At 57.2% G+C, this 18,949-nt stretch overlaps 1 protein-coding gene across 2 annotated transcripts; it reads right to left on the minus strand.

The window, feature by feature from the left end:
• Positions 1-4,053: 4,053 nt before the first annotated feature.
• Positions 4,054-17,677, minus strand: ARID5A (AT-rich interaction domain 5A). Of its 2 annotated transcripts, XM_040496636.1 has the most exons (7): positions 17,558-17,677; positions 9,136-9,251; positions 7,520-7,658; positions 7,124-7,176; positions 6,542-6,639; positions 6,077-6,236; positions 4,054-5,657 (listed from the first exon to the last, which is right to left on the minus strand). In XM_040496636.1, the coding sequence occupies exons 1-7, from the start codon at positions 17,559-17,561 to the stop codon at positions 4,419-4,421; spliced, it is 1,809 nt and encodes a 602-aa protein (XP_040352570.1). In that variant the 5' UTR covers positions 17,562-17,677; the 3' UTR covers positions 4,054-4,418. The 2 variants fall into 2 exon arrangements, with proteins under 2 accessions (XP_040352570.1, XP_040352571.1); XM_040496637.1 differs by lacking the exons at positions 7,520-7,658; positions 17,558-17,677 and having other exon boundaries at positions 9,136-9,249.
• Positions 17,678-18,949: the final 1,272 nt, after the last annotated feature.

An 18,949-nucleotide genomic window follows, 5' to 3' on the forward strand; every position in this document is an offset into this window, starting at 1 on the left:
CTTGGGGTTAAGGACAAGGGGCGTAGGGGAGACTGTACTGAATGGGTAGGAATCCCTGTCCAAGGGGCAGCAGCGCTTACTGAGCTCCAGGAAGTGGTCTCATGTGGCCAGAGGTTCTGATTTTTAAAGAGAAGCCTGATATCCAAACTTTTATGGGAAATCTCTTGATTTTTAAACGCTGGCTACTAGTTACAAAAACCTTTTTTATATCACATCGGCTCAAACAAACCAAACACATCTTCAGGCCACTCTCTGCATGCTCTGGTCTTGAGTTTAAATGGAAATCTCTTACCCGTGGGCTTCCTCTGCCAGCCAACTCTGTGCCCACCTCTAGATGCTCCCCTGCCGCGCCTCCAGTGTGGGACACTTCACACACCCCTGAGGGTGGCTGAGCAAAGCCCTGCTTCCAGACCCCGTGCTCCCCCCTTTGAAGGTCATGCCGGGAGACCCTGACTAGGGTCCTTGCTGTACTCCCTCCTCCCCATCCTCCATTCTTGATCCTCAAAGACTCAGAGGTAGGCCTTGCCCCAAACCACTGCTATGCTATTGTGCTGACTTCAGAGCTTCCCGTACCCGGGCCTCCTCGCCCTCCCTCAGCACATTCATCTCCTCACCCTTCCTCTGAAGCCACCAGGACCTGCCATCCCTTGGTCCCACCCGTCCCGGGTCCTTCACTGCATCCTCCCAGCCTCCTCTCTGCCGCCCCCTGTCATGGTCGCCCTTGCTCGGCCGGCTCTCGGGTGCAGCTCCCACTGACGTGGCACCTAGTGCCCCCTCTGCAAGTCCCGGCTCTGCATCCAGCTGGCCCAAGTGGCAGGGAGACCACCTCACCGCTGCTAGTCCCATGGAAACTCCCGCCGCTAGCCTCTTGGGGTGGGAACTTGGGGCTTTCCAGAAGCCCCCGCACCCTGCTCTGTGTAGCCTTGCCCCCTCTCTTGGAGATCTCTAGTTGCCCTTCTCCCTCCTCAGACCTCCATCCTGCCCCCTCTCCCTGCATGCTCCCTAGGAGAACAAAAGCACTCACCAGAGGTGTGCACAGCCCCCACCCGCTGGGGACGTGCGCCCAAGCCTGCTGCCTGTGTCTCTGTAGATGGGCTCCTGCCACCCCCACCCCCCAGCACCTGGTCCCACCCAGAAACCACAAGCCTTCTTGTGAGAGCTGGAGACCATGACCCTCCTCTGCTCTGGCTCACACTGGAACCCAGAAGGCTCTACACATCCAGCTTCAGCCACCTGTGGAACCCTGTTTCTTCCCCAGCTCACTCTCTTCCAACTCCATAGGACTTCTAGTTCCTCACGCACGTGCCCACTCCTGCCCAGGGCTTTCGTCCCCACCCCCTTCCCTCTGCCCTCCTCAGGAGCCACACGGCTCCCCCTATACCTCCTCCAGCCACTGCTCAGATGCCACCTTCTACTGAGAACTCCTGGCCACCCTGTTTACCCTAGACATGGATGGTGGTGATGGCAGCCCAACATTGTACGCTGTGCACTCAAACGCACACTTAATAATGGGCAGAATGAGGTAAATGTTAGGCTAAGTTACATTTTACCGCAAAAACAAACTGCACACTCCCCTCCCCAGCCCTATTTTTCTCCCTGGGGCTTAACTCCTCCTGACATGCTCTGTATTTGACTCACTTATTTTCTGCCCCCTCTTCGCCTATAGAATGTCCTCTCCGTGAGGGCGGGGGCTTGAGTGTTTTGTCCACTGATGTGTCCATCCCAACACCTAAACCAGTGCCTGGAACCCGCTAGGAATGGAAGCTCACTGTCTGTCGAATGCCTGACACACGGCCTTCTGCTTCAACGGTCACCAGGAAAAGGGATGTTCCTTCCCGAGTTGCCTCCACTCATTGCCACGCAGCAAGCCCTCCCTGCCACCCTCAACAGCTCGAATGCCACAGACAGTTTGAAAGCGGTCTTTAAAATGGTCCTGAGACATGGCTTATGCCCCAACGGTAGATTCTGGCCAGTCCTGCTGGCCTGTGGGTCCCCAGGGCAGAGGCAAGGGCTGTCAGGACACAGCAGGAATGCAAAGGAATAGGGTATGAAAACAGCACAACCTGGAGCACACCTGTGCACGTAGGTCGGCAGTGCCCAGGAAGCACGTGCAGGATGTCCTTCCAGTGAGTCAGGCTTGCCTGTCAGCAGCGTCTGGACCTAATAGAGCTCTCGGAGCGGTTTCCTCGTTTGTAAATCAGGACAGTACCTTCCCCAGAATCATGAGGGGCAAGTGAGAAAAATCATGTAAAGCAGCACACTGGAAATGCAGGGCGCAGAAGTTTCCCAGGAAGCATGCCCACATTGAGCCCTGGGTATTTGCTGACCCCCAAGCAAGGGCCACAGCCTCCTCCTCAGGAACCAACTTCAGGTCGCAGCCTCTCCGCAAGGCGTAGTCCCCCAAACAGCCTGCAGAGGGCACCACCATCACAGCTCTGAACATCCTGTGCCCAAGTTCTGCCTGGTGCACACCTCCCACCTCTGTGCCAGAACGAGGGCACTGTGGCTTTGCAGATAACAAGGACCTCAGTGACCGTGCCCCATCTCAGGCAGGACCCTGCACACAACAGGTGGCCCTCGCCTCCCCCTTACCTAGGGGATCTGACCCTGTGGCCTGTGACCCAGCACCCAGGGCACTCGCAGGGAGGGTGGCAGAATTCAGCCCTCCCGCCCCTCTTTGTTCACCAGAGATTCCAGGAGCCTAGAGACATGGGCAGCATGTGGGAACAGGGGGCTCGAGACTGGAGGTCATGCCGCTACTCAGGCTGGTATCTGGCATCGCCCAGGAGGGAGGTGGGGAATCGAGGGACCCCCAGCAGAGCCAGGAGCGGTGACTACCACCCTCTGGCTACCCCATCCCTAGGAGGGCAGCTCTCCGGCCTGTGCCCATCTGAGCTCCCCCTCCACAGGCAGCTTCCAGGGGTGGAAGCTGGAGGCAAGGCTGGATGGGATGCCTTCAGCCCTGGTAGCCCACCCCCTGGTGTCAGAAATGCTGTGTGTGCCCCAGTCTGGGTTCTGTCATACTCAGCGGTGGCATTGGGCAAACAGAACCCATGGGGGGGCCTCAGCCTACACATCTGTTAACTAAGTGTGGGGGTGGGGGCGGGGTCGTCACGCTAGATTGCCCCTCTCATGACCTGAGGTCATGAGTATCCCAGAAGGCAGGAAAGTTCCAACCGCGCAGGTCAAAGGCCCCCGTTGGCCAATCTGACGCTGGAGGCTGGAAGTTGGGGGCCTGGCCCCCACCCCTACCATCCCTGCATTCTGGAGCAGCACTGCCTTTGCAGGAACACGTGAAGCTCAGCAGGTTACTGTGCCAGGCAGCCTGGGGAGGAGCGGGAAGCCTCTGAAAGGGGCCCTCCTGCCCTCCCTCCTACTGACACAGCTTCCCAAACTGAGCCTTTAGCAAGGAGGTTGTTTAGGCTGCAGGGTCTGAGCCCCCAGAACAACCGTATCTAATGAACACAGATCCCCAGGCCAAGATTCTGCTCCCTTCACTCCCCTTCCCCTCTAGGTGCCTACCCAAATCGGGAACCTCCTGGGCCACCCCTGGGCAGGTGAGAGGGCTCACTGGGAGGATTGAGCAGCAGGTTCTGTAAGTCCACCACCAGGACAGACCAATCAGATTCCCTGCTCACACCCTTGGCCCCCAGGGCTCTTCCTGCTGTTCATGGTTTGGGGTCCTGTGGTTTAGCTCTGAGTACTCGAATCACACCCAAGTGGCTAGCTCTGCTCAGTCACTACCTGGGGGAACCAGGGCAAGTCACCAGCCCTCTCAGAGCCTCAGACCCCCACCTGACAGGCAGTTGCCCTGAGACTCTACTATGAAAGTGGACAGAAAGCACAGGATGAATATTGCAGCCTGCTGAATTATGAACAGGACACTTGACCCCCTGCTCTTCGGCGGGGGTGGAGGCATTTTGGGTCTGAGTGGATGCAAGGTAGGTCTCTCTCCTTGGCTCCCCCAGCCCTGTCACCAACGCCTCCATCCACGAACACGCCGCAGCCTCACCTGCCCCTGTGAAGGTCCAAACCATGCACACCTCAGGGCTTGGTGGATCCGCATTGGTCTTTTATTGGATTTTCCATGGGCAGCCTGCATACCTCAAACTGCTACCCAGCTCCTTGGCCCTTCACCACGTTCCTGGCTTCTGCTCCGGGGACCTAGCTGGGAGCTGCCAGCCCAGCACCGTCTTCTCCCACGGCCCCGCAGGCTTGGGCTGCTTCCTTGAGACAAACCCAGTTTTCCCGCTGCCTCCCTCTCTGTGCCAGGCTGCCCAGACAGGGGGCACGTTCCTGCATTGGGCACAGCCAAGCTCTCCCGGGGAAGAGGCTCCAGCCCAGACCCCCGGCAGTGCCTCCCCGTCTCAGGCCACTTCAGACCCTGCACAGCACGGCACAGCCCCGTGGGCTCAGACCTAAAGCTTGGTGTTGAGGTGGAAGAAGTGGGGTGCTGCATAGGTTGTGGCAGGTGGCACGTGCCATGCAGACGAGGCTGGGCAAAGTCTGTGGCGAAGGGCACTGTCGAAGGATGCCGGGGGGAAGTGCATCAGACCGGTGGCCATGGGGGAGGGCGCTGTAGTGGCTAGGAAGTGGGCCGGAAAGGTAGGGATGACCAGGGGGCTGAAGGGGAGTGTGGCTTGGCCCTTTAAGTGGTCCGGGGTGCTGGCAAAGTTCAGCGGGCAACGCAGCATGGTGCCCCTGTAGGCCTCGGGGAGGGTGGGCCCCAGCGCTGGGCCCAGCAGGCAGGACACGGCCAAGCCGGACCCCACGGATTTGGCCCCGCACTCCTTGGCGTCCACCTCCTTAAGAAAGGGAGACACTGCCCGCAGTTTTTTGCCACCATGGGCAAAGCCCTCTTCTTCCAGGCTGCGCTTGTTGCTCAGGCCTGGGATGCTAGGGAAGGTAGGTGGGGGTGCAGGGCTCTCGGCAGAGACCTTGGCCATGGGGGACACCCAGCAGGCTTTGGGCTTGGGGTAGGGGCTGCCCTTTCTCGAGCTGCCTTTATGGAATGCAGACGGGCGGTTGGCATCCCCGCCCCACACCAACTGGGGCTCTTTGACCAGCAGGCCCTCCTCTTTGCCAGGGGGCCCCAATAGCGCCCCATCTTTAAGGCTGGGGAAGAAGTCCCGGGGGTGCTGGCTGACGGGCTTCAGCACCTCGGTGGGGTACGCATGGAAACAGCCAGTGAAGATGGGGGCTGGCAGGCGAGGACCGGCCAGAGCCTCCTCCCTGAGGCTGCCCCCAGGTGCCTGTAATCCCTCCTGAGGGGTCAGCCGGTGCCTGGAGTTCTCAGCTGGCTTTCCTGGGCTCTGAGGACTTTCAGAGAGGTGAACAGCTGGGGATGCCTGGGGGTCCCCATTAGGGCTGCCTGCCCCGTGGCGACAGCCCTCCTCCTGGCACTGCAAGGCCTCCGCCTTGCTCACCTGGGCCAGGAGCTTCTTTTTGGCCAGTGGTGACATGATGCCATGCGTTCCTTTGCAGTAGAAGCTGGACAGGAGCCGCTTGTAGGCCTCAGGGCAGCTGCTGGCACCCACGAAGGGCAGAGAGGTGCCCAGGGCTGGGCCTGGCTGTTCTGTGCCATCCCTGGGGGGCTCCTGGCTAGGAAGCTGTGCCAGGTCCGTGGCAGCATCTGTCTTGGTCTTTCCTGGCATCATCTGGAATGAGAAAAGTTCATGCCTCAGGGCTGGGTGTGAGCCACATACCCTGACCTGGGGGCCCTGGGGAGCAGAGTCACAGAGGGGTCCCAAGAGCCTCTGTTCACTCTTCCAGCACCTTTGTGAAAAATTTTCAAACGGTCTCCTGTCCTCTGAACGGGCACAGCATGGTATCAGGACACAGAGCCTGGTGAATGAGGTGCGGGCTGGAGTTCAGACCCCACAGGGCCTCTCATTTGAACTGGCACAACCATGACCCTGGAGCCCCCCACGGATCTGCCGTCAGAGTAGGTTCTGGCTATCCTGGGCAAAGTGCTCTGCGGCCATGACGTAGGTGGTAAGATGGAGGTGTTTGGCAGGGGACCAGGGGACAGGGAGGCCTGGGGACAGCTGGTGGCCTGGGCAGGCTCAGAGCTTACTTGGTCTAACCGCTTCTCCTCCTTGGCCTTCTTCGGCTTCTCAGGGGCCCCGTCATCCCCGCGGGGCTCCTTGGCCATCTTGTATTGCTTCCTGGGCTTGGAAGGGGGCAGCGGCTTGTCGTCCTCCCCCTTCAGGTGCCGCACGTATGGGAGCACCAGCCTGAGCAGGAGCACAGCGTGTCCACCAGGAGGCCAGCCTGGCAGGCACGTGCCACACCTCCCACCTCTCTCCCTCATCTGGCTCAGAAGGCGCTCGGTGTGGCCGAGCTGGGCCTGGACGGTGATGAATGCGGTACAGGCAGCTCAGGCTTGTACGTCCAGTGGGAGGTGTGGACGTCCTGCTCGCCACCACCCGCCCCCCCCCCCCCCGCCCCCTGCCCCCAGGTCCTGCTCTGCCCCGCCCCGCCCCGAGGTGAGGGCCAAGGTGTCCTGCAGGCAGTCTCACCCGGGCCCGGGCCCCCGTACCTCTCGTAGTGGCGGCGTGTGCACGTGGCTGCGCTGGTGCTGCCCGGGCTGCCCCCCAGCTCGTCGTACACGTTCTTCCAGAGGCGGCGGCCAGTCACCTAAAAGGGCACCTCATGAGGGCACGACCGGCACACCCTCCCCTGCTGGTGGAGTCCTGGAAGCTCCAGGTCCCCACTGGACAGGGACAGGGACTGCAGTTTTGCAGCTGCTTCTCCCCCAGCAGTGGTGGCGGGGAGCTGGGAAGGGACTCGCCTGGCCGCTAGCCAGCCCTCCCTCCCAGGGGCCACTGCCTGGCTGCTGGCCCCAGCAGCTTTCCAGGCAAGGGGAGCACGAGGAAGACAGAACAGATGGGAAGACAGGAAAACTTGCTTTGAGCAGCAAAGTCCAAGCCGGCAAGGCAGGCCCTCTTCCCCCACAGCACACAGCATGCAGGAGAGCTAGGGAAGGGGCGGGATTTGGGACCCTGCCTCTGCCTCCTATCTGGAGGTGGGGACAAGGCCCTTCCTCCCCAGGACCCCACAGGGTGCAGTGGGGAAGGCCTGGGAGATGCAGCATGGCAAGGACCCAGAGGTGCCTCCTTACCATCTCATAGGCCCCCAACTTCTCCACTGCTTTGTAGATCTTCCACAGGTTAACTGGAGAAAAGAGAGGGCAGGGCCCCTGTCAGCCTCTGTAGGGGGAGGGCACAACCAGCAGCCCATTCCCGTGGACCTGTCAGGCAGGCACAGAACCAGCACACACCCAGACAGGGCCACTGCAATGGATGGGTGGACTAGGCCCTGTGCACTGGCAGTCCAGTGGCCAAGGAGGACAGAGATCCGGCCCCACCCACTGCAGCCCTGTGCCTGGAGGGGGGTGCCCTTTCTGTGGGCTGGCATCACCCAGGGGTGTCCAGAGTGGAGGTGCCTGCCCTGACACCCTACCTGGATGGGATCCCCTGCCAGGCTCCCCCTCCCTGCCTGCACCCCAGGGACGCACTCTGCTTGAAGCCGAGATGGGGCACCCTCTCGATGGGCGTGTGTCGCTCCTTCATGAACTTGTAGAGGCTGACCAGGAAGGCCTGCTCCTCCTCCCGCTCCTGGTCCTCCTCCCGCTCCCCGCCTGCCTCGGGGGAGTCCTGGGGAAAGAACAGGAGGCATTGGGATGAGCCCCCAGTTGGTGGGTGGCCGGGGACAGGCGGAGCCACTGGCTGCTGGGGAGGAATGAAGCGTGTGGTCCCCAACCGCAGGAATGGCTCCCATAGGAGGGAGCAGGCTCCCAGCATCCAGCTTACGGCTCTGGGCTGGAGTGATTTGTCTCTTGGCATGAGAAAGACGCAGTTGTCAGCTGTTAGTACCCAGGACCCCAAGTCAGGGTCCCCAGAGGCCCAGCTCCAGAGACAGCCATAGGAGCAGCCCTGCAGCTCCCCAGGCCTCTCTCCAGGCACAGAGCACTTCTCTATCTTGCTCTGGATTTGTTCTATCTGTGTCTCAGCTCCTCTACCAGACTGTGAGCTCCTGGTGGCAGGCTCAGAGTCCCCAAGCCGAAGGAGCAAAGGTGCTTGGTGTTTTCTGGCACTGCAGGGTCCTGTGTCCACTGAGCCATTGCTGTGGTGGCCTGCCTCTCTGAGCTGCCAGTCTGCGTGCTGAATTTAGGGTGGTGAAGCCCTATCCTGGGTTCCTGACACACTTCTGTCAGGACGTTCGGTTCCTGCTTCCAGAGGGGCAGTGTCTGCTGATGGTATTCATTTGGCTGGTGGCTCAGGGCAGTGGGGTATGGTTGAGCTGGGGCTCAGGGCTTGGAGAGCAGACAGCTCCCAGGTCCTGGATGGGGAGGCCCCAAACACCAGAAGGATGTAAACCATGAGGGCCTAGAACAGTACAGACAGCTGTGCATTCCCAAAACATTCTATTCAAGTACCGTTTCAGTGTTTCTGACACTGAACGAAGACCTCCGATAATGAATGGCACGCAAACTCATGCGTCGCCTATGAAACTGTGACGCACTGGAGACCAAGGCAGCTGGTCTTGTGCAGGCCTCAGAATGAAGGCACTCCCTCGGCAGCTCTTCCGCGCAAGCTGTGAAAAACCGTTACCATTTGCAACTACTCTTCTACGTGAATCAGGATTTTTACTCCAGGCTGTGCCACCAAAGCAAACGGCCAAGATGAATGGACGTTCAGGCCAATGCTCCGCTGGGTCGCCCACGGCTCCCTCTCAGACCCTGCTCACCGAAATGGCCTTAGTGATCTCGCTGAGGGACTCTAATACCCACGCTGAAAACTTGGAGGGATGCACGGATGTACACGTGGTTTTACATCTTAAAACAGTGCTTTTATCGGTTTCATTCATCAGGGCTCCAGGCACATCTTCATTTGATAAGAGGATTCTGCCAGGAAAACTAAGTCTGAAACCCCTGCCATGGGTCACGGGAGGATCTTCCTGTCCCTGGCTCCCAGCTCCCCACACCTGAGGGCTGGGCCCGGCTCAGCAGACTGGAGCGTGGGGAACACATCCTCCTGAAAGCTTGGGGAGTCCCGAAGTTCACCTGGGAGGCTGTGCACAGGTGAGGGGGGGAGGGGCAGGGAAGAGGCCCCCAGGGGTCGCCCAACTCACCTCCAGATGGATGGGGCTCTGGCTCCTGCTCTGTTCACCATCGCGTTGAGGGGACACAGATGGGTCTAGGGGATCACCCTCCTCTGACTGTTTCCTTTTCCCTTTGACAGGAGGTGCTGCAAAGAGGGGAAGGGGAAGGGGTGGGGGAGGGGGGGAGAGAGAGCACTTGAGACGCAGGCAAGAAGAACCGGCAGTGAGGAGAGGTCCTCTGGGAGAGATGGCAGGTCCTCCCATCCCCCATCTGAACCACCAGGTGTGGAGCGAGTCCTCCCCTTCCTTCGGCAAAGTGTCCCCTGCCTCCTGGTCCCTGGCTGCACACAGGCTGGCCCTGTACACACACCTGTGGGCTCACCCTGGTGGCCAACTCTGCTCTCCCTCCTCTCTGCCAGGCTCACCTCCGACTGAGCCCCACACCTGCTGCTGTTCCTTCCTCTGTTCCAGCCAGCTCCCCACATCCTTTGAAGGAAAATTTAAACCACCCTGGGGTCACGTCAGAGGAGAGTAAGGTCGGGCCATGGTGCTCAGGGAAACCCTGTCTCCAAAACCTGCCCCACATTCAGGCAGAGCGTTTTCACAGCACCTCAGCCCAACTGGGAAAGCTGCAGAGGTTCCCACGTTTGTGAGCCCAAGAGCACCACAGCGGGTGCTTGGATCCTCCAGGAATAATCGAGAAGCCTAGAAGCTCCTGTTTATGAAACATCTGACCTTTCTATGAGCATCGGCAGAGGGCTAACTGTCCCTCATTAGGCCACTTGCTTCTGTCACCTGCAAGGGTCTCACCTGACAAGCCACTTCTTGTGGGTGGCCCTTCCCAGCCCCCAGCCTAGCACAACCATCTTGCTCCGCTGGGCACCCTCGGCCACTCACAGCCATCCGGACTGAACTGCCCACTGCGCATGTGGCTTCCTGACAATTCAGTGAAGCCACACAGTAGGCGCCGGGTTTCAGTGAGAAGGAGCGTGTCTCACAACAACGTGCATGGAGGGAGGGAGGCGCTCGACTTTACCAAGGGCAGCCACAAGCTGATAGTTCCAAGGGCACAACACCCGTGTCCCTGCAAAAAACACTGGAAACCGCCTCCAGCCCTCTGACAAGCTGGCAGTGCACCTCAGACCAGGAGCCCCGGGCTTTGGATCTCCCCTTCTTTCTAACCTTCTCTTCCTTTTTGTTAACCTAGTATGAACGCTCCCATTTTCCCGGTTTGCTCCAGCTCAGGAAATCCTTACCACTGGGCACCTACGAGCTCCCCTTTCTGTCCTGGAGAGAAAAAGAATCGCCATGACAACAAACCCACACCAGCGTGGCCCACGAGGCCAGAACCTCTGGCCACGGGATGGTGTGCCCTTCGGTGGTCGCTCATGGAAGCTTCACCCTGCTTGCAACTACTCGCTTGTGCCACACGGGTCCCTGGCTCTTCCACGTGTGTTCTCTTATTTAGTCCCAGAGGGGAGCTCATTTTTTTAAAAAGCGTTTATTTAGAGAGACAGAGAGACGGTATGCGTGCACACACGTGAGCGGGGAAGGGGCAGAGAAGGGGGAAGAGAGAGAGAATCCCGACGTGGGGCTCGATCTCACCACTGTGAGACCACGACCTGAGCCCAAATCAAGAGTCAGGCACTTAACTGACTGAGCCACCCAGGTGCCCTCAGGAGGGATCTCATTTAGTTTTTTTTTTTTTCTTTTTAATGTTTTTATTTATTTTTGAGAGAGAGAGAGTGTGAACAGAGGAAGGGCAGAGACAGGGAGACATAGAATCCAAAGCAGGCTCCAGGCTGTTGGCACAGAGCCCGATGTGGGACTCAAACTCGTGAACGAAGATCATGACCTGAGCAGAAGTCGGATGCTTAACTGACTGAGCCACGGAGGGGCCTCCAGGAGGGATCTCCTTTTATTTTTATTTATTTTTTTTTTAATTTTTTTTAACGTTTATTTATTTTTGAGACAGAGAGAGACAGAGCATGAATGGGGGAGGGTCAGAGAGAGGGAGACACAGAATCCGAAACAGGCTCCAGGCTCTGAGCTGTCAGCACAGAGCCCAACGCGGGGCTCGAACTCACGGACCGCGAGATCATGACCTCAGCCAAAGTCGGCCGCTTAACCGACTGAGCCACCCAGGCGCCCCAGGGATCTCCTTTTAAAGAGGGGAAACTGAAGCCAGAGAAGCTGGGAGCTCCCTGGGAGACCAGGGTTCAAAGTAAGGTCTGTGTGACCACCAATTCAAGTGGCCTGGCCTTGCCACCATCGTGGTTGCTGTTGTCATCACCAGCATTTAAAAAGCCTTGATGAGAAGTCCAAATAAGCCTGGAAGAGAAACCAATCCTAAGGCTTGTCAAAGAGAAAGGCACTCAGGCCTTCTTCTCAGGCTGGCTTCTGACCAACCAAGACATGGTCAATATCCAGAAATAACCAGGTGTTAACAACTGACCTGCCCCCACCTCCCCAACTGATGCCCTTTCCAACCAAGTTCTTGGTGACTCTATGCCTCAGTCTTCCCTTCTGTGAAATGGGAAAGACCCTGGAGTCCTTTGGCCACTCTCCCTGAATTCCTAAAGTCCACGGGCCAGGTCACGGGCACAGCCACTTTCCCCAGCTCTTCTCCCTGCCCTCCTGCCCTCTCCACCTGTCCTTTTTCCTTTTTAACATTTGTTCATTTTTGAAAGACAGAGACAGAGTGCGAATGGGGAAGGGGCAGAGAGAGAGGGAGACACAGAATTTGAAGTAGGCTCCAGGCTCCAAGCTGTCAACGGAGCCCCGATGCAGGGCTCGAACTCACAGACTGCAAGATCGTGACCTGAGCTGAAGTCGGGCCCTTAACCAACTGAGCCACCCAGGCGCCCCTCTCCACCTGTCTTCACACCCTCTCTGCCTTCTTTCCTGCTTGCTCAGCTTCTCAGCATCAAAGGACTCTCTCCACCCGGAGTCCCTACATGTGGTGATCCTGGGGCTTCTCACTGGAGCCTTCCTACAAACTTGGTATGTGACCCTTGTAAGTGGCTGCCCTCAGCTGCAGAAAAATAAAGTGGTAGGATCAGTACCCATTAGAATCACCAGGGAGCGTTTTAAAGACATTGGTGACTGTGTCCCCCACCCCCAGTCTGATTTAAGGTTCTGCAGGGGCATCAGTTTAAAGCTCCCCAAGGGATCTTAAAGGGGGCAGACAATTTGAGAGCCACTGGGCCAGAGGAGCTCTATCCCTTCTGCTTGGTTCCAGAATTGGTGAGCTCTGCCTGGGCCACACTGAGGGGAAAATCTCCTGGAGCCAGGCACTCAAGTTACCTGGAAAGGAGGTCACCAATCTGAGCCGTTTAACCCCAGACAGGAAAAGGATTAGAGCTCTTGCCTAGAGCCACAAAGGGAAACACTCTCTTTATCTCTGTGTCCAGCTGAGTCCCCAAATGAACTCAGCCTCCACTCTCTCCCAACCAGGCTAGCATGCTCTCTGCCTGGCAGGGCCTTCTGGGCCCCACTTCCACAGCCTCAGCTGAGGGAGAGGACAGTCCTCTCCCTCCTTCTCCAGGGTGCCCTCTGTCCTGTCCCTGGCTACCCCAAGTCATGGAACCCCAGGGTTCTAGATCATCTTCATTTGGAAGAGGGTTCTGCTAGGAAAACTAAGTGTGAAACCCCTGCCACAGGTGACAGGTGGGTTCCCCTGCCTGCCAGGTTCCCAGCTCCCATACCTTCCAGTGCTCTGAGGAAGGGCTGGGCTGCTCTCCCGGCTCTGCAGGGGAGGAAAGAGGCTCGGGGACCGGCCATCCCAGTCTCCCAACCACATCCAGCCTGCAGAGGCAGAAGAGTCCCACCTGCTCCTGAGTGACTGCTGCTGCCCAGGAACCTCTGAGTTACTGTCCTGCTATCGCCACAAAGCCTCAGATGCCCCACTGTAATGGGAAGGTGGATCCAACTTGCAAGAAAACCACTGCTGGTCAAAGGAATGTCATTCAGACATGGCTTTTTCCATCCAGGAAGCAATAATGACAATAATGATGATGATGATTTCATTGTTTACTGTGAACACAGCTGGAATCTATAAGGTATGAGATGGGGATCTAATCACATTTCCCCCCAACAGTTACATGTCCCAATATTGACTGAGTGATGCCCTTCCCCCAGTGATTTGAAATGCTACTCTCCCCGTAATCTAAAGGTTTATAAGGAATTTATAGGAGGGGTGCCAGGGTGGTTCAGTCAGCTAAGCGGTCAGACTCTTGATTTTGGCTCAGGTCACGATCTCACCGTTCATGAGATCCAGCCCCACATCGGGCTCTGTGCTGACAGTACAGAGCCTGCTTGGGATTCCCTCTCCCTCTCTCTCTGCCTCTCCCTGATTTATGTGCTCAAGCTCTCTCTCTCTCTCTAAATAACAACGAAAGGAACACACCTGAAACCGTTTCTGGAATTTTCTACTGTTTCCTTCACTGTGGAATGCCAGTACTCATGCATGCTGTTTTAACTGTAAAACAACTGACTATCCAGAGGGCAAGTCCCCCATCATTACTCTTTTTAAATAATTACGTGAACTTCAGGATAATCTGTCACATTCCCTTAAAAAAAAAAAAAAAACTGGGGTTTTGGTTGAATTGCATTTAAACTTAGAAATTACTTTGAAGAAAGAGAACACCTTTCTGATATGGCACCTTCCTTTTTTCAGGACCACATGTCTCCCCAGATTCAGGTCTCCCTTTGCTATCCTCAGACGTTCCTTCTTAAAGGCCCTGTGTGCTTTCTGTTGAGCTTACTCCTTGTGTTTTGGGCAGCTAGATGACAGTGTGAGAAAAGCTTTGATAATCTACAGCAGGACTTGGCTCCACAGTCTCTGTTGTTTCCTCCTCTCACTGTTGGGAAGAGAACAGGAGGCTGCTGGTTGGGCCAGGAGTTGAGCCCTTGGGCCCTTGTGACTCCGTGCCTCACTGGGGAGTGAACAGGGGTGGCAGGGTGCTTGGGGGTGGCGTGCTGCCCAAAGCCCTTCTGGTATTAGGAATCTGATCTGTTTAACTCCATGGCTTGTGTTAAAGTCCAAGCTTAAACCCCAGCTCCTGAAACCACAGCAGTGAAGAGGTTAGTTTCAGTCACTAACTCCAAAAGAGGACGCTCCCTGGAGTCTACTTGTTCTCAAGAGATTCCTTACTTCCCTTTCCAAATCATACACTCCACCAACTCAGCTCAGTGCTCTGCCAGGCCGTGGACTAGGCATTTTTGTACACCGCTTCACTGAATCTTCCCAGCCACCCAGTGGGTTCTATCTCTCCCCTTTTACAGATACAATACATGAGGATCCGAGAGGTTCATCACTTGCCTGAAGTCACCCAGCTTACTAGTGGCAAAGCTGGGATTCAGAACCAGAGCAGTCTGACCGTCCCAAAACTGAGCTCTGAGATCTGGACTTTTTAATGGAAACAGGGAGACGCCAAGCTCCTTATCTGCCCAAAGGGTGCAAGCTTGCTTCTCTCCCTGAAAGAAGCAATCTCCCATCACACCACTCCTATTAATCTGCTAAAAAGTCTGGCTTCTGCTGACAAGCTGAAATCAGGTAAGAGTGGGAAGGGGCTCTGCTCCACAGAGCTGCATCTTTTATCAAGTCAGCCACTGCTTCTGTACTACGGTATCCCTTTCATGGGTGGGTGTGCTAGACCCCCATGGGCCCGATGTTCTAAGCAGGACAAAGAAACAAGGCTTCCGACACAAACCACAGACAAGTGTGTGTGTACCCACGCCCCTCAGTGGGATCCGAGATCTGCCTGTGCTGCTCACTCCCCACTGTATCTCACTGTCCAGAGCAGCGTGAGGCCTGGAACAAGTGCTCCATAAACAACCACATGGATGCAGTAAGACCACGTGATCTCAGATGCTCCTGATACCCCAGAGAGGGGCTTGGGCTGTGACTAGTTCAAAGCCATAGAGCCCGTCAGAGACCCAGTGCCAGACCGCACCACTTATATCTCTCTCCTCTCCTCTTCTCTCTCTTTCTCTTGCCCTGCCCCGCCCCACTCACCCTTGGTGTGATGGGAAGGAAGCAACACTTCCTTTCATGAAAAGTCACCCACTGGGAGCACTGCATCAATTGCGTCAATTACGACAATAATGGTAACAGCAGCCCAATAACAACCAGCAGAAACTGCCCCACCTCGCCTAGCCCCACCTCGCCTGAAGTTGTTGGCTTAAGTTTCTCTTAGTTTGAGCCGGAGCTGAAACAAAGACAGCCTTTGAGGCCGCCAGTCCACTCTGTGGCCCAGGAGCTGGCTGCCTGGCAAAGTCTCGGTGCGGAGCTTTCTCCAGTGGGCAGTTTGGGGAGGGAGGACTGCCAAGGGCTGAGGACGCATGAGCCGGACAAGGGACCCCCGAAGGGTGCAGCTTCTGCCCCAGCCCTGCCTCAGTGTCTCAGCTGGGGCACAGGAAAACGGGGTTTGAGAGCAGCTGGGGCCAAGATGACAGTCTTGAGAGAAATATAGAAAGGTAGGTGGCATGGGGGCTCCAAATGTGAGACTACCGTCTCCTAACCGCACTAGGACTCTTGTCCCCCTTTAGTCAGCTCTGGTATGTCCTAAAAGACCCTATGCCAGGATAGGCTGAATACCCACTGTCCCCCCCCCCCCCAAGTCTGGGTGGTATTTGATAACAGTAACGGCTCCATGTAAGGACTGTCTCCTAGGTCCCCATGAACTTTAAGTTTGTGTTCCCATTCCACCTAGGGAGAAACTGGGTTCAGTGACTTGTCCAAGACATGACCCACGAGTAGAGACACAGCCAGGACATGAGGAAGGCTGCCTAACTCCTGCCAGGGGGCACTCCATAGCCTTTCAGCGTTTCCACCCTCCTGGTAGAGACCCCAGGGGGCTAAGAGGGAGTGTGGGCAGCCCCTGGCCTACCATCAGGTAACAGGAGGGCAAGGGGGAGGGGAGAGGTCTTGGGAGGTCTGCCTCCCTCTCACTGCCAGAACTCACTCTAAGCCTCAGTTTCTCCACCTGTAAATCAAAGGAAGAGGGACTGATCCCCTGAGGTCCTTTCTACCTCTGCCACTCTATGTTCCACACACCCCAGACGGGTCCCCAGGGCTCCGGCGGAGTATGGAACTCCACTCTGGGCGCTAGACTCTCTAGTCACTATCTCCTACCCCTCCTTTGCCCCAGGGGGCATGTAGGCACAGAGATGCTGACTCCCTCAACAGTGGTGCTCCGGCGGGGGGCGAGAAGCACCTGTTAATCCTCCCCTCGGCCCCCGCGGACCCCTCCCTGACAGCGGACCGGCCGAAAACAAAGGGACGCTGGACCCGGCCAGCACAGTGCCCCCGGACCTGCACCCTGAACCCTCAGAGTCCGGCGCTTAGAGAGCCCCGCCACCCCCCCACCCACTTCAGCGGGGCTGAACCCCGCCTGAAGGCGCCCCCGGACACTCTGCGAAGGGACCGAGATGCACCAAACTCCGCAGCTCCGGCTGAGCGCGAAGGCAAACATCTCTCTCCTTGCACGGTCGCAGCCTGCGCTTCAACTCTCTCGCTCACCCCCACCCCCACCCCCCCCACCCCCCCACCCGCCCGGCAGGAAAGAGCTATCTTCCCTCTTTGCTATCGTCCTCTTTCTTGTGTCTTCTCTTTCCTCGGGTCTCCTGAAGGGACTAGGTGGCGGCCCCGGGAGTGATGGGGCGGGGGGGGGGGGGCAGAGGAAGGTGGACAGGAGACAAGAATAAGAGAGAACAGAGAAGAAAAGAGAAAAAGGGAAGAGAAAAGAGAAAGAGAAAGGGTAGGGGGTGGGAAGCCGGTAACCGCCGAAGGATCAGAACACCCCTTTGCTGAAAGAGGAACAGTTGATTCTTCAAAGTGCATTGAGCAAGTTCTTCAAAACCCGCGCAGAGTCACTTTCAGGAAACGGCGGCCGCAGTGGAAAGCGCCCCGCGCGCGCCCAGGGACCCCGGTGCCTCTTCTCGGCGGCGCCGGCGGGTTCTGAGAACCGCGGGGATGTGACGGGGCGGGGCGGGGGGGGGGGGGCAAATGGGGGCTGGGAGGCAGAGAAACTGCTGCGGACAGCCTGTCACAACAAATTAGCTGAGACCAGCTCGAGATTGAAACCACAGCAGGAAGTGGGATGACAGAACCGTACAGGACTTGGTAAATTTCAGCCAAGAGACGACGAAAAGAGTTTCGAGATAAACGTCCGGGAAGCCCCTGGCCGCCAAAACTTTTTGTCTCTCCTTTTTTCGAAGAGTGAGCGCCGACACCCAGCCTCACCCCTCCCGCGTAGGGTGGAGGGCGCTGGCGCCCCAGCGGGGCTAGGGTGCCCGCGCCTTCGCCCCGGAGTCCACCCCCGGCCCCGCTCCGCCCCTCCTGGGGGCCCGGATGGCCACGAGGGCCCGGAGGGCACCTGGCAGGGCAACCTCGCCCTCCCCACGAGGCCGCCAGCCCCGTCCCGGGACAGGCCAAGGAGCTGCTTACCCATGGCCCGGAGAGGTCCCTCGGCGCCCGCCCGAGGCCCTCCGCACGCGCGGCTCTCCAACCCCGCGCTCTCCGCGCAACTGGCCCTTGGCGCAGCAAGCCTGCCTCCTCCCCACAGCCCCGCCCCGCCCCGCCCGGGCACCGCCCCCGCCCCGCTCTGGGCTCCGGTTGGTGGGTCCAATTCATCCGCGCGGGGGCCGGGGCCGCCCCCTGAGCCCGAGGACCTCTGGGAGTTGTAGTGCGCTTTCTCTCTCCCCAGGCCCAGAGACCGAGGTACCTGAGATAGGCAGGACACGCAGGAATCGCTGCTGCCTGTGCCTCTAGGGACAAAACTAATCTTGGAAATAAAATTCCTCGTTGCTCGTTAACGGGACCCTGGGGCTGAGTGGGCTGAGCAAAGTGCATCTGACTTTGACTTGAACTGGGTCCTGGGTATTTTCCAACTCCCACCCTGCCCAACATAGAAGTAGAGGCGGTTGGTGTTAGCTAAACAAGGACCCCAGACCAAACTAGCAAGTCCTTTGGTCAAAATTCTGTGGGGTCCCAGAAACTCTTGGGGCAATGTCTGCAGATGTCACAAGGCCAGGGACTGGCAACTACAAAGCATTCCAACAAGGGAGCATGACCCCTGCTTGGGGAGCTGAGGGTGAGGCTAGAGTGGAATGGGCACCCGAGGAGCTGCTGAGCCCGCCGAGGCAGCTTCCATCGCAGGGAGGAGTAACTTGGCCAGGTGCGCAGCACAGAAGAGGAAACTGAGGCTCACCTTTGAGAGCCCAACGTCTCACAGCATCATCCACAACAGCCAAATGGTGGGAACAAGCCAGTGTCCACGGACAGATGAATGGATAAACTGTGGTGTGTCCATATAATGGAGTATCATCATTCAGCCTTAAAAAGAAAGGAAATTCTGACACATGCTACATGGATGAATCTCGAAGACATTATGCTCAATGAAATATGCCAGTCACGTAAGGACAAATACAGTATATTCCACTTATACGAGGTACTTAGAGTCCAATTCATAGAGACAAATAGTAGAATGGTGGTTGCCAAGGGCTGGGGGAAGGGAGGAAAGGGGAATTGGTGTTTAGTAAGTACAGAGTTTTCGTTTTGCAAAATGAAAAAAGGAGCAAAGGATGGTGGTGATCTATGCACAACAACCTGAATAACCTTAACGCAACTGAAATGCACACTTCAAAATGGTTACAACGGTAAATTTTATATTATGTCTATTTTATGGCAGTTTGAAAAAAGAGGTTGAGGTTTCAACATTTGGCTAGCTAGGACTTGAACCCTGTTCCTAACACATAGTAGGCACTCACAGTTTCTTCTGTTGATTATTTTAGTACAACAACTCTAGATATTTCCCATCAAATCGCTGTCCCCATTTTA

This window comes from Herpailurus yagouaroundi, unplaced genomic scaffold (assembly GCF_014898765.1).
Source record: "Herpailurus yagouaroundi ecotype Mexico unplaced genomic scaffold, PumYag 188, whole genome shotgun sequence".
Lineage (NCBI taxonomy): Eukaryota > Metazoa > Chordata > Mammalia > Carnivora > Felidae > Herpailurus > Herpailurus yagouaroundi.